Source organism: Erythrolamprus reginae, chromosome 1 (genome assembly GCF_031021105.1).
Source record: "Erythrolamprus reginae isolate rEryReg1 chromosome 1, rEryReg1.hap1, whole genome shotgun sequence".
NCBI classification, from domain to species: Eukaryota; Metazoa; Chordata; class Lepidosauria; order Squamata; family Dipsadidae; genus Erythrolamprus; species Erythrolamprus reginae.
Window position 1 is genome coordinate 119,400,753 of NC_091950.1, and position 13,403 is coordinate 119,414,155.

A 13,403-nucleotide genomic window follows, 5' to 3' on the forward strand; every position below is an offset into this window, starting at 1 on the left:
ACTTATTTCGGCGGTAGCCTCCCCTGTTAGAGCCCCTGAATGGTCTTCTGGATTGTTGGAACTGCTTGTTCCGATCACCGAAGTTACCCCTGTATGCGGGCTGGGTGAACGACCCCTGTGTGTAGGACCTTCCGACCTGGGGTGAGTTGGGGGAAGGTTCCGCCCGAAAGGGCTGGCGCCTGTAGTAAGGTGTGGTGCGCCTATCCTGCCGTCTGAAAGTTTTAGGCATGATTTTCTTCTTGTCTTTATCCTCTACGAGGACCTTGTCGAGTGATTCTCCGAACAGCTTGGCTCCGTCAAATGGTGCTGAGGCCAGGCGCCACTTAGATTTCGCGTCCGCCTGCCATGAGCGGAGCCAAAGTAGCCTGCGCGATGATTGGTTGGCTGCCAAGGCCCTTGAGGAGAAGCGAGCTGCGGATAGAGTGGCATCTGCCGAAAATTCTGCTGCCGCCAAAAGTTTGTTCAGATCTTGTCTGAGGCGGCCCTCCTCCGGTCCCAGTTTCGCGAGCATCTCTTGGAGCCACACCACCGAGGCCCTGTTAAAAAAGGAGGCCGCAGAAGCTGCCTTCAAGGCCCATGTTGACATTTGGTGGGATTTTTTGCTTAGGCCTTCTGCCCTTCGATCCTCTGGTTTCAGACCGTCTGCCAAATCAGAGGGGACCAGGGCATTGGACACCAGGGCCGCTATGGGTGGATCGATAGATGGGAACTCCAGCAAATTTTCCAGATCTTGGTCAAACGCATAAAATTTGCGTTCTGAAACCGTTGGGCCTAAGGCTACTGCTGGGTGCTGCCACGGTCTTTTAATGTTGTCCAAAAACAGCTTGGGAGCAGGTATGACATCTGCATCTTTCTGCGGTTCTGAAAGTACCCTGCTGGCCGGTAGAGGGACCGTTGGTGAGTCAGCGGTTTTGTCTGTTGTCCCCAAAGCGACTGCCAGTCTTGCTTTGTTGAGCAGCACCCTAAAGATAGACGGCCTGAAAAGGCCTGCATAAGTTGGTGGTTCTGGGGGTGCCGTCTCATCCTCAGATAGCCCATCATCTGGGTCAGAACCCTGACCCCTAAACCCGGCCTCTTCTTGAAAGGAATCATGTGCCGGGGATTCAGGCGCTGGGGCTGCCCATATGTTCCTATGAACAGAGGGAGAAGGTTGAGGAGGTTGAGGAGAAGTAGGAGGGACAGCAGTTGAGGTATATTGTTGAACTCCTGCTACTATGCCATGCGAATATGCCGAAGCAATCATGTCCTGCAGGGCTGGGGGCATGCGTTGCCATGTGTCAGGGGATGAACGTAGTCCCGCTGCTGTCGGGGTAAAGGTAGCCGATGGTAATGGCTGTGGGGCCATGTGCCATGAGGTAGAAGGTATGGCAAACTCGGGCCTGGCTGTTTCAGTCACCTGCATTGGGCCCCCAAACCTATCCGGTGACCAATCCTTGTCAGTAGCCGCCCCCATCCCCTCCGGGAGTCTCGGGGGGGTAGCGCTAATACTCGCTGCCGGGGTCTGAGCTGGACCTGCTGGAGTATTAGGCCGAGGTCCTGGAGCCTGCCTCTGGGCCTCTAACTGTTCCTCCAGGGCCTTGATCCTTTTCTCTGCCTCTCTGAGGGCAGAGGAAGACTGTGTACCTTTGATTTACTTTTGGAGGAATGGGACTTCTCCTTCGGTTTGGCGGCCAGTGGCTCTGTTGTTCCTTGCTGTGGAACCTCAGCCATCGTTTTAGAAATTATCTTTATTTACCGATAGAAAGAAAGAGGAGGCAACGTGAGTCAGGCAATTTTCACCAAAAAAAATGGCCGTCGCCGCTTATTCCTGCCCCTTCCTGTGATTCAAACAGGAAATCCTGGTTATTCCTGACACTCGGTGTCAATCACACCTCAGGGAAAAAAGGCGGGCGGAAGTTGCCTGAAGGAGGAGGAGGGCCAATATGGCGGCGCCCTGTGTGAATCACCATGCTGGCTCTGGCCGAGGCATTTCTATGCCATGATCGGCTTTTTTGCGGATACCGCTCTCCGCGCACCCTGTAATCGGGTCGCTTGCTCCTCCGCGTTCAATTTCCTTCCTCCGAATCAGGCGGCAATCTTGAAGGCTGGGAGGTCTTCTAGTCTCCAGCTCGCCTCGGCGGTCGCTCTGAGCGGGGTATGGCCCTCAGGCCGGGGACCCCCTCCTCTGGCGACTCCCGGTCCTAGGAGCAGTACCCCTCGGGGAAGAGGCTCCGACCTGGGATCAGCGTGGCAGGCAATACTCCGCAGAGCAGGGGCCCGATCTTAATCACTGTTTCCTCTTGAGGTATGTCAGCAACCACTGCATCTGGAATAGAGGAAAGAGGAAAGAAAAGAAAGAATTAAAACAGGTTCAAAACAGAAAAGCAGTAAATATTTATTAACTAATTCAATTGACTACACTGAGTCAGGAGAAAAAACTCATGTGTCCCTTCACTATGACTGAGTTTTTTAGACTGACCCGGTAAGGGCAGCAAGGGGGGTTGGACCAATTATTTATGCTAATTTTTAACTCAGTCCCTTCCAGCAAAGCTGAAGTATAACCCATGTTGGACTCTCCGTAGCAGTGCTAGTGGAGAAAGAGAGGGACAGAGAGAAAGAAAGAGGGACAGAGAGAAAGATAGAGAGGGACAGAGAGAAAGAAAGAGAGGGACAGAGAAAAAGAAAGAGAGGGACAGAGAGAAGGAAAGAGAGGGACAGAGAAAAAGAAAGAGAGGGACAGAGAGAAAGAAAGAGGGACAGAGAAAGGGAGAGAGAGAAAGAGAAAGAAAGGTAGAAAGAGTGAGAGAGAAAGAGAGTGAGTGAGAGAAAGAGAAGAGAGAGAGAAAGAAAGAGAGAGGGGGAGAGAAAGAGGGAAAGATAGAGAGGGAGAGAGAAAGGAAGAGGAGAGATAGAAAGGGAGAGAGAGAGAAAGGAGACAGAGAGAGGGAGAGAGAGAGAGGGAGATATAAAGAGAGTGAGTGAGAGAAAGAGAGAAGAGAGAGAAAGAAAGAGAGAGAGAGGACAGAGAGAAAGAGAGAGAACTAGAAAGACAGAAGGACAGAGAGAAAGGGAGAGAGAGAGAAAGAGGAAGAATAAATATTAAATATTGTATTTGTTCCCATTTTGTTTTTTACTTTAAATAATGTATGTGCAGTGTGCATAGGGATTTGTTCATAGGTTTTTTTAATAGTCCGGCCCTCCAACAGTCTGAGGGTCAGTGAACTGGCCCCCTGTGTAAAAAGTTTGGGGACCCCTGCTCTACATGCTTTAAAACTTGATTAATTGTAAAACCGCAAAGATAATTCAGAAGTAACCTTAGACTGGTACAGATACATTTTAACCATTTTTATGTGTGCCTTTTGATAAAGAAAGATACAAGCACACTTTGATTCTGCTATTTTGGCATAGTTTTTCGTTTAGATTTCTTAGCCACACAATAGCAATAGTTGCCCATAAACTTTCTTTATCAATGTAAGTAAGTAAAACTGTCCCATCTGGGTTTAAGTAACCAGCAGCATAGTAACAAAACATCAGAAAAGAACTGCCGTGCTATGCAATGGTGGGTTGCTGCCAGTTCGGATTGGTTCAACCGTACCGGTGGTGGAAATTTGCCCCCACTCGCCAAACCTGCAGCGATGGCTGGCTGGACATGCTCCTAAATCGTTTCTCTGGTCACCACTCCTTGAAAGAGGCAGGCAAAGGACTCTCTGCACATGCGCACAGGCTTCTGAACAGGCACAGAGGGTCATTTGTGCAACATGACGCCCACGAAGTGAGTGTGCGCATGCAAAATGCACACTTCTTACACAATTGAACTGGTAGGAAAGGTAAGTAAAACCCATCCCTGATACGATGACATGTAAGTTAGTAGATTCCAAAGCAGATTTCTGACCAGAGGAATTCACACACACCATTACTTCTGTTATTAAGTCCTGGAAAAATCAGTATAGAAAAACATAATTCAGAAACTAAAAGGATTTGTTACAGAAGGCAGTGCAATTTAAGTTGAAGACAGTTGTAACGCTACTACAGTTGTTTGCAAATCTTTCTGAAATACCAGATGCTACTGTAAAAAGCAGGGGGGGAAATTCCAATATGTTTTTAAAGCGACAGATGGTATGGCCTCATCTGACAATATTTTTAGAACATAAATGTTTTATTTTGATATTACATGGATGATTATTTTCTTCTTACATTACTGCAAATTCTATACTCCACTGAATGTCTATATTCTTTTACTTATGACATGTTTCTAATGAACAATAAACAGAACTTGGAGGCAACTGTTCACGTGTTTCATTGACATGGTTGAAAAGAGCCTAGAACACAGGTGTCAAACTCACGGCGTCACATTGCTGACACGTGACATTTCACAATGTTTCCCCCCTTGTGGAGCTAGAGTTGGTGGGGCCTGTGCATGATGCATCTGGCCCGCAGACTGCCACTTTGATCCCCTTGGCTTGGAAGATCTGCATATGCTAACCATCAGATATAATCTGGGAAATTTGAAAAAGGGAGCATACCAGCTAAATTACTCCTTGCTATTTTCCTTCCAAATTGATGTTCAATAAGAGCTCAAGGATTATTTAAAGTGATGATGAGGAACTGGGAAATAAAGCCCAACCAAACATCTTCCTTTCCCCCCATCCTTTCTGTGCGAAACCTAGTTTTGCTTTTGTTCAAAATTGTCGAGGCACAGAAGGACTCCACTCGTTCTTACTTTTGACACATAAGCTATGAATTTAACATTTTCCAATGAGATAACATGGTGTGCCTTGGGTGGCTAAAGCATGAATAGTGTTTCTTAATAGAAAAACTCTAGTTACAAACCCTTTACAACTAAGTTTCCAGTGCAAAAACATCTGGGTTTGAAAAGATTGTGAATGTATGTCATTCAGTCACAGTTCTTTCAATCTCAAATATTCCAGATAAAATAACATCTATTTCTAAAGAGAAATTTGCCCACCAAGGTGTTCGCTATTTTCAATGTGACATCCTAAGCTGTTTTACTGTTGTAGCCATTGTTTAAAAGAAGGTTAAATTGTCGCACTAGGGAGCACAGAAAGTAGAAAGAGGTTGACAATGTATTTTCATGAATGCATAGTCTAAAGTAACCCATATAGCCTTGAGATGGCGGCTTCTTACTAAACATTCTTATATTTGAAGAATGCAGAAAAGTGGCTCTTGTGAAATAATACTAGGATAAAAACCTATATAGCCCATTCAGAAATTCAAAGGAAGCAAGTCTAATCATTGTTATATAGGGATGCATTTGTTTTACTTACTAACACACAATTAAGAAATGGCATTGTTTTGTTTTTAAAGAATACCAAACCCAATAGGAGTAGAAAGCTGTAAACATTACAAGCTTTTTAAAAATTATAGTTATAAACAACATTATCTATTGTGTTTGTTTCAGAACACACTACAGAGGAAGAGCTGGGATGGTGCAGTGGTTAGAGTGCAGCACTGCAGGCTACTTCAGCTAACTGCTACCTGTAGTTCAGCAGTTCAGATCTCACCATCAGCTCAAGGTTGACTTAGCCTTCCATCCTTCTGATGTGGATAAAAAGGGGCCAAAAAGATTGTTGGGGGCAATATGCTGATTCTGTAACCCACTAAGAGAGGGCTGTAAAAGCACTATGAAACCATATACAAGTCTAAATGCTATTGCTATTAAAATAGAAATGTAAGATTCATTATCACTGTGGCCTAAATTAACCAATTCCATTATTTACACCAAGAAAGCCTAAATCAAAGTGTAATGTAAGAAGGTTGTTCCAACATTTTCCCCAATGGTATTTTAATGATTATTCCAACAATAAATATCACCCTAAAGTTATTTCAGAGAGCCTTCCTGGATTATAGCCGGAATAGTTTTCTTTATAAGATAAGGAATATATAAGGAAATAACAATTTTGGTTTTATTTTGTTTCCTATATAGTCATCACTATCCCAGGAGCTCTATGAAAGCTCATCATGGATTGCAATAGGTGATCATGTACAGCAATATTTCATCATTCATTTTTAACCTAAAACCAATCAACCAGAATTTATGCAAAGATTGCTGCAGGATTTAGAAATTTGATTAAAGGGAGAGATTTTAATCAAATTCCAAATAATGAATTGAACTTATCTTCTAAAACAGGATGAGGGAATACGACAATACGAGCCAGTTTTATTGATATATAGTGAAATAAACAATTAATTCAAGACAATAGAATCAATTAGTTATCAGATTATCCTAAGAATTTTTTTTAAACAGAATATCCGACAAACTCTAGCTTTCTCCTGATTCAATTAAACAACAGCTAAAATAAGAGATAGTAAGATACCTATAGTAAAATATTTCTAAAAAGACTTCCTATGCTATGTATTTTTACCATTACAGAAAGAAACCTCAACCAACAGCTTTGTTGTGAAAACAAATCTGCATTAGACTTGCAAAGCATCCCAATATTTTCAGGGTAAAAGAATTATTCCCTGTTCCAGCAAGCATCTAAATGGACGACAAAGGCCAAAACTGTATTGAATTGGCTTTCTGATTGTCTGTGTGGCTCTTCTAAGAAGATCCTTCTCATTTCAGGTAATCTTCAACATACAATTATAATACCCATTACAATCAATTGTTGCAACATTTTTGTGGTGGTTGTTAAAATAAATGTGGGGGTTGTAAAGTGAACACCATAATTGTCAAGCAAGCCAAAAATTGACTATGGGGATGGTTTTGCTAAAACTCGAAAATAAGTGCCAGTTTTTGGCAAAAAACTACTTGAACGGTTCTTTAATATGCCTTTTAGTGCAGGCACAACATACAACTTCATTTCTTAAATTACACAGAGAATAAATGCAGTTATTCTCCCCTTAAGTTAGTCTTATTTCTGTTCTACTCTGCCTCACAAGCCAACTAGTTATTTCTTTACTCAGCTTCTTTTTATTTGCAGTAGGGCTATATCAGTAGCCACTAAATATAAATCCAAAGAAGCAATCACAACAACAATGCGGTAAAATCAATTAATTCCATATTCTCTAATTGAAGGAAATAATGGATTTTGATAAAGTAATGGCCAATCACCCATACAAGCTGATCTGTTAGCACTTTCTATTTGCAAATACCAGAACAATGCAAATATGAGACTTGGATTTCAATGTTTAAAACATGTATCATCACTGATCCAAAGGATTAATAGGCTCACTTAACATTGATATCTTAGCTTATAAGAGATAAATCATTTTTACTTCTAACATTAACATTTATTCAGTCTTTCAAAGAGCAACACTGAAAAATGAACCATTATTGTTTCCGTTAATATTTCTTACCATTGTGCTGTTGGTTTTTATTCATAGATTGTTGTAAAGATTCCTCTTAGGCAAGGTTATATAGTGCTACATCTCTGATCTCTTTTATTCTAAAACGCTCTTGATAAAATCCCCTTGTACATATACTCACTGCCTTAGAGAAAACAGTAATATATATTTAAAAAGCTCAAAATACTTCTGCAGGCTGTTGTAGTTCACAAGCTTTTGAATAAAATGAAAATCAAAAATCCCACGGAATATCTGTGGGGAGGGAAGAATCTTTATAAAATGTTCAATTGAACATATTTTCTGTATGTGAAAACAAACTACATAGATTTTTACTCTTTTTTGACACTCCATAGAGAAGCCAATTGAAAAAATAAAAAACAAAGCAATTGGAGATAGAAGTCTCTTTTATTGCCATACAGCTATGGGAATCACTGGGTCCCTCACCAGAGGAATGGAGAAAAGCTCCAAGGCCCATAAGGTTACAGGTTGTTTACCCTCTGGGAATGATAGAAATGATACAAAAAACTTATAAAAACAGTGTAAATTATAACATGACCTTTACTGCAGAAATGTAGGATTTGACGACAACATACAGTGACCTTACTAAGGACTGATTTGGTCTTTCTATATTCTGCTCTTTTAAAGAGACTCCAAGTCTACCTTCATTACTGACCAATATATTTATTCCCCTTTGGATTATGGGAAAATGCCACAATCTATTTTTTTTCTGTTTCTTTCTCTTCCAAAATTACCAAGCAGCTTGAGTTTTCCTGATCTGCCAGCTATGCACTTCAGCATTATCTATGTTTGAAGAATATTTTTGCCTCCACATACCTTCTGTTGATCATTTAATGGTAACCCTTTCAAGCAGTGAGCCTTACAGTGGCATACTGTGGACCATATGATGTCTATGAGTTCGAGTTCCACCTTAGGCATGAAAGCTGATTGGTTGATATTGGCCCAGTCACTTTCAGGCCAACTCATCTCAAAGGATTGGTATTGTGGGGAAAAATAGGTGGAAAAAGGAGTATTGTAGTATCGTTCCCTGTCTAGAACTACTTATAAAAGTAATAAAAGTGGATTTTTTAAAATAAATAAATAAATAAATAAATAATATATAAATAAAATAATTTAACTCTAATGTTCATGTTGTTAATATAATGATTCAAATGCATTTCATTTTTTTTTTAAAAAAATCTGTTACTTTGAAATTTTCAATTCATTGTTAAATTTTGAGCAAGTACTGAGAGGTTTTACAGAAGGTTTTCTATCCAAGGGGTCCAAAAGATTTAAGCAGTGAGAAAAAAGAAGAATGCTGGCAGAAGAAAATAATAGAAACAAAAGTATGAGGAAAGAGAGCCAGAGAGAACAAATGTTGATGATCAAAGCACAATATGAGTACTGCATGATATGGGTTTTTTTAGGTATAGGCAATACCAACTAACAATGGATGATTTGAAAGAAAACAACAACAAAAATAATTTGTGGGAGTCAGGTACAGAAATGTTGTGATAAGAAATGTTGTGTCCTCTTCGCCGACAATGTAAAACTCTTCAACACCACCGATAACACAACTACTCTCCCAAAAGACCTTGACGCTTTTTCTGAGTGGTCTAACACATGGCAACTCCAAATCTCAACTAGCAAATGCTCTGTCCTACACATTGGGAAGAAGAATCTGAACTCCAAATACGAACTGAATAATCAAATTATCACAGATAATCCCCACTCGGTTAAAGATCTTGGTATACTAATAACAAAAGATTTAAGTGCCAAAGCCCACTGCAACAATATAGCCAAGAAGGCTTCAAGAGTTGTAAACCTAATCCTACGTAGCTTCTGCTCTGGCAATCTCACACTATTTACCAGAGCTTACAAAACTTTTGCCAGACCCATCCTCGAATACAGCTCATCTGTTTGGTACCCATATCGCATCTCAGACATTAACACCCTTGAAAATGTGCAAAGATACTTCACCAGAAGAGCCCTTCACTCCACCACTCGAAATAGAATACCCTATGAGACTAGACTTTCAATCCTGGGCCTAGAAAGTTTAGAACTAAGATGCCTTAAACAAGATCTAAGTATTGCCCACAAGATCATATGCTGCAACGTCCTGCCTGTCGGCGACTACTTCAGCTTCAACCACAACAACACAAGAGCACACAACAGATTTAAACTTAATTATTAACCGCTCCAAACTTGACTGTAAAAAATATGACTTCAGTAACCGAGTTGTCGAAGCGTGGAACTCATTACCAGACTCCATAGTGTCATCCCCAAACCCCCAACACTTTACCCTTAGATTAATTATCTACAGTTGACCTATCCAGATTCCTAAGAGGTCAGTAAGGGGCGAGTACAAGTGCACTAGAGTGCCTTCCGTCCCCTGTCCTATTGCTCTCCTATATCTCCTATACCTTTCTTCTATTCCTATATCTCTTCTTCTATTCTTTCACTGATATGTTTTATTACTATATCTTCTTTTCTATTATTTCTTAGATATATTTTACTATGAGCATCTCCTCTATAACCTTCATCATGTATTTTACTATGTGTATATAGATATATACCCACTAAACCCCTAATATTTTAATTAATTGGATTGTATTGGATTGTTTTTCACTTGTTGTGAGCCGCCCCGAGTCTTCGGAGAGGGGCGGCATACAAATCCAAATAATAAATAAATAAATAAATAAACTGTGTATTGGACAAAATAAATAAATAAATAAATAAATAAATAAAATAAAATAATAAAATAAGAACAATCTGAATAATATAATCAACAAGATGACCCTGGAGAAAAGATCTATTCCATCTGTTATGCCAATTGTGATGTGAGAAGTTGACATCACCAAGTGATATTCACAAAATCTAACTGAATATCAGCAGGAGATGAACAGAGGTTGCAAGATCTACACTGTGATCATCCCAACACAGATGTATTGATGAGGTTAGTCAGGAGATAATCATCAAGAATAACAGGAGACTAACAGCAGGATCCAAGAGAGATCCCAGCAGGTAGGAAATGATATAAAGAGGAAAGAAGGGGGTGATTGGGAGGATTCACATGCTCTTCTAAACTCAAATCAAACCAATCACATTAGTGAGATAATGTGAACCAAGCCACATTAAGTATGATTTATGCTCCAAGTGCTCAAAGCCTTTGCTTCCCAAATGTTTTCCTTCATTAACCAAAATCATTTATTAGAAACACTGGTGGGCTACTGCCAGAACGGCTAATTGTGCACAGCTTCATGGCTCTGGAGTGAGAGTGCTGGATCGAGCGTAATTTTGCTTCCCGCACCTATACGAGTAGCAAAATCTCGCATAGGGAAGCACTTGTGGGGATGTTTTGCCAAAGGGTTTTTTTGCTTCCGCACATGCACCCACACACACGTCCTTGTGTGAGATTTTGCTACTGCACAGATGCAGAAAGCAAAATTGCGCTCGATCCCGCATTCGCACTCCAGAGCTGCAGAGTTCCGCACAATTAGTTGTTCCAGCAACAGCTCACCACTGATTAGAAAGTTCTTATTTAAATGTCCCTATTGTGACTGATTTTTCTGTGTGGTTTTTATGTAGTTTACCCCCCCCCCCCCCATTTTTTAAATCTAATTTACAAACATTTGGGAAGCACTTCTCTATATATGAACCTAGCCCTTGTTATTTATTCCACAAACCAAAGTTCAAAGTATAGTTTAAAATAAAGAGTTGCCTTTGGTGAGATGGGTGGCATATAAGTGTAAATAAAAAGAATAAAAATGTGAACATATTCATTTATTTAAATAAATCAAAGGGGAATTATGTAAACTGGTACAAAGCAGAAACATTTGATTTCCTAATAAATAGTTTAAGTGGAGTGAAAAGGCTGTTAAGACAGAAATTTAGAACAACTGAACTAAGCAGAAAGTAAACTGAAAAGACAAGACTGGACAAGATGTACCGAGTGAAAAAAAATGGTTTTAAATGAATGACAGAAATGTCTTTAAATCCTACAATTCTACCTCCTCCAATTTTACGTTTGATTCCAAATTATTCAGTTTTCTGTATTTACTATATTCTCTTCTGCAGTTTTTAAAAGTATTTTTAAAATAAACTTTATTTATTTTTAATTATTTTCTTTAAAATAACTATTACAATAGTTTTTGAGCATTCTACATTGTCACAGCATTTCATTTTTCCCCACTTCCCATGCTTTGTTAGTTATCCCTTTTCCTTGATTCAATCGACTGATACCATTTTCCCATATGCTGCAATAAATTGAATCTTTTTGCCTCCATAGTTCTATTGTAAGTCTGTCCATTTCGGCGAAGTCATATTTTGTTTTAATTATCATACTTTCTATTGGTATTTCTGAGTTTTTCCATACCTGTGCAAATGCTATTCTGGCTGCAGTGGTTATATATAGAATCAAATATTTAATTTTTTTATTATAGTCATTTTTAAATATACCCAAAAGAAGGAGCTCTGGTGTAAAAATTTTACCTTAGTTATTTCCTGTAACCATTTGTGTATTTTGGACCAATATCTTTTGGTTTTGGGACATAAGCACCACATATGAGTGCCTTGTGTGGTTTGTTTGTTTTTTTACATTTCCAACAATTTGGGCTCAATTTTGAATAGATTTTAGCTAGTCTGGTTTGGGCTGAGTGCCATCGATAGAGCATTTTATAATAATTTTCTTTATATGATGCTGATTTAGTGAGTTTAAGATTTGTATTCCAAACTTTTTCCCAGTTGTCCTATATTTTGTGTCTATGAAATCATGGGCCCCTTAACTATGTGTCCCGTTCTTTCATATTGTCATAAGTAATTATAAAATTTAAAATAATTTTCTTTTCTGGGCCTGTTAATAATTTGTCCAATGTTTTTGACTCTAATTCAATTCTGTTTCCTTCCATATCTTTTTTATATCAGTACTGTATGGCCACCAATCAATATTTATATTTTGTTCACCTAATTGTTCTCCACTTTTTATTTTCCACGTTCCATCTAAAAGATATGTTGAAATAATTATTTTTAAATTTTAAATTAAATGAAGATGAAAGATGGGTGAAAGCATTATGTATAATTTCACCATGTTAACATAGCTAATAAATGACCTTGAAACAAATTGCACTTGGAGGGGTTTAACATATCATTCTTAAATTTTATTTTTGCTTGAATATATTGCTAAATCTCATAGGGATGTTTGAAAGGTTGGGGCAACCAGCAAAACTAAGCCAGCAAAAACTATAATAAGTAGGATACTATCTAGAGAACTAGGCCAAAAGTTATGCTGCCAGAAATTACTATTTTTACTTAAGCAGTAATTGTGTTAGCAAGAAAAGGTTCAAAAGCCAGATTCACTTAACAACAGTGTTACTAACTTAACAACTGCAGTAATTCACTTAACAACTGTGGAAAGAAAGACCATAAAATGGGGCAAAGCCCATGTAACAACTCACTTAGCACTGAAAATTTGGACTCAATTGTGGTTGTAAATCAAGGACTACATGTGAATGAATGAATGAACAAATGAAGGAAGGAATATTTTTGAGATATACTTACAGAGTCTGGATCTCTTTGTTGCTCTAGAAAAGCAGAGAATTCTACGAGTCTGAGTTTAGTTGTTCCAATAGATCGACCTTGCCAAGCTGGAACAGAGGGTGCTGGAGCTGACGTGGGTTCAAATCCTAAAAAAAATAAACAAAGAACCATCCTTTATAAAATTAACAAATTCATTATTCATCGCCAGTGATGGTGAATCTTTTTTGGCTCATGTGCCAAAAAGGATGCACTCATAATGCAATGCCCTCCCCATGCATGTGCACAATTCCTCCCTCCCCCCTTGTTACCCCACATTGGGCTTTTTTTCACTCTCCCCAGGCTTCAGAAAAATCTCCTGAAGCCTGGAGATGGTGAAAAACAGATCAACTGGGCCAACTGGAAGTTCCTTTCTGAACTTTCAGTTGACCTGTTGGGCCATTTTTCGCCAAACCTAGATTTCAGGAGGCTTCCCTGAAGCCTGGGGACAGCGAAAATGGCCAGAAAGAATGCTGAAAATCAGCTGGCCCGTGTGCGCATGTGTTCTGGAGCTAACATAAAGCAACGCCTTATGTGCCACCTGTGGC

The 13,403-nt window shown here is 39.5% G+C and overlaps 1 protein-coding gene across 10 annotated transcripts in view; it reads right to left on the reverse strand.

Annotated features, from left to right (window-relative positions):
* Positions 1-13,403, reverse strand: part of TEAD1 (TEA domain transcription factor 1) — a 281,398-nt gene that overhangs the window by 33,591 nt on the left and 234,404 nt on the right. For all 10 annotated transcript variants that reach the window (XM_070762844.1, XM_070762862.1, XM_070762830.1 and 7 more), the window contains one exon: positions 12,841-12,965. In XM_070762844.1, coding sequence (XP_070618945.1) covers positions 12,841-12,965 — 125 coding nt within the window. The remainder of the gene's footprint in view (positions 1-12,840; positions 12,966-13,403) is intronic.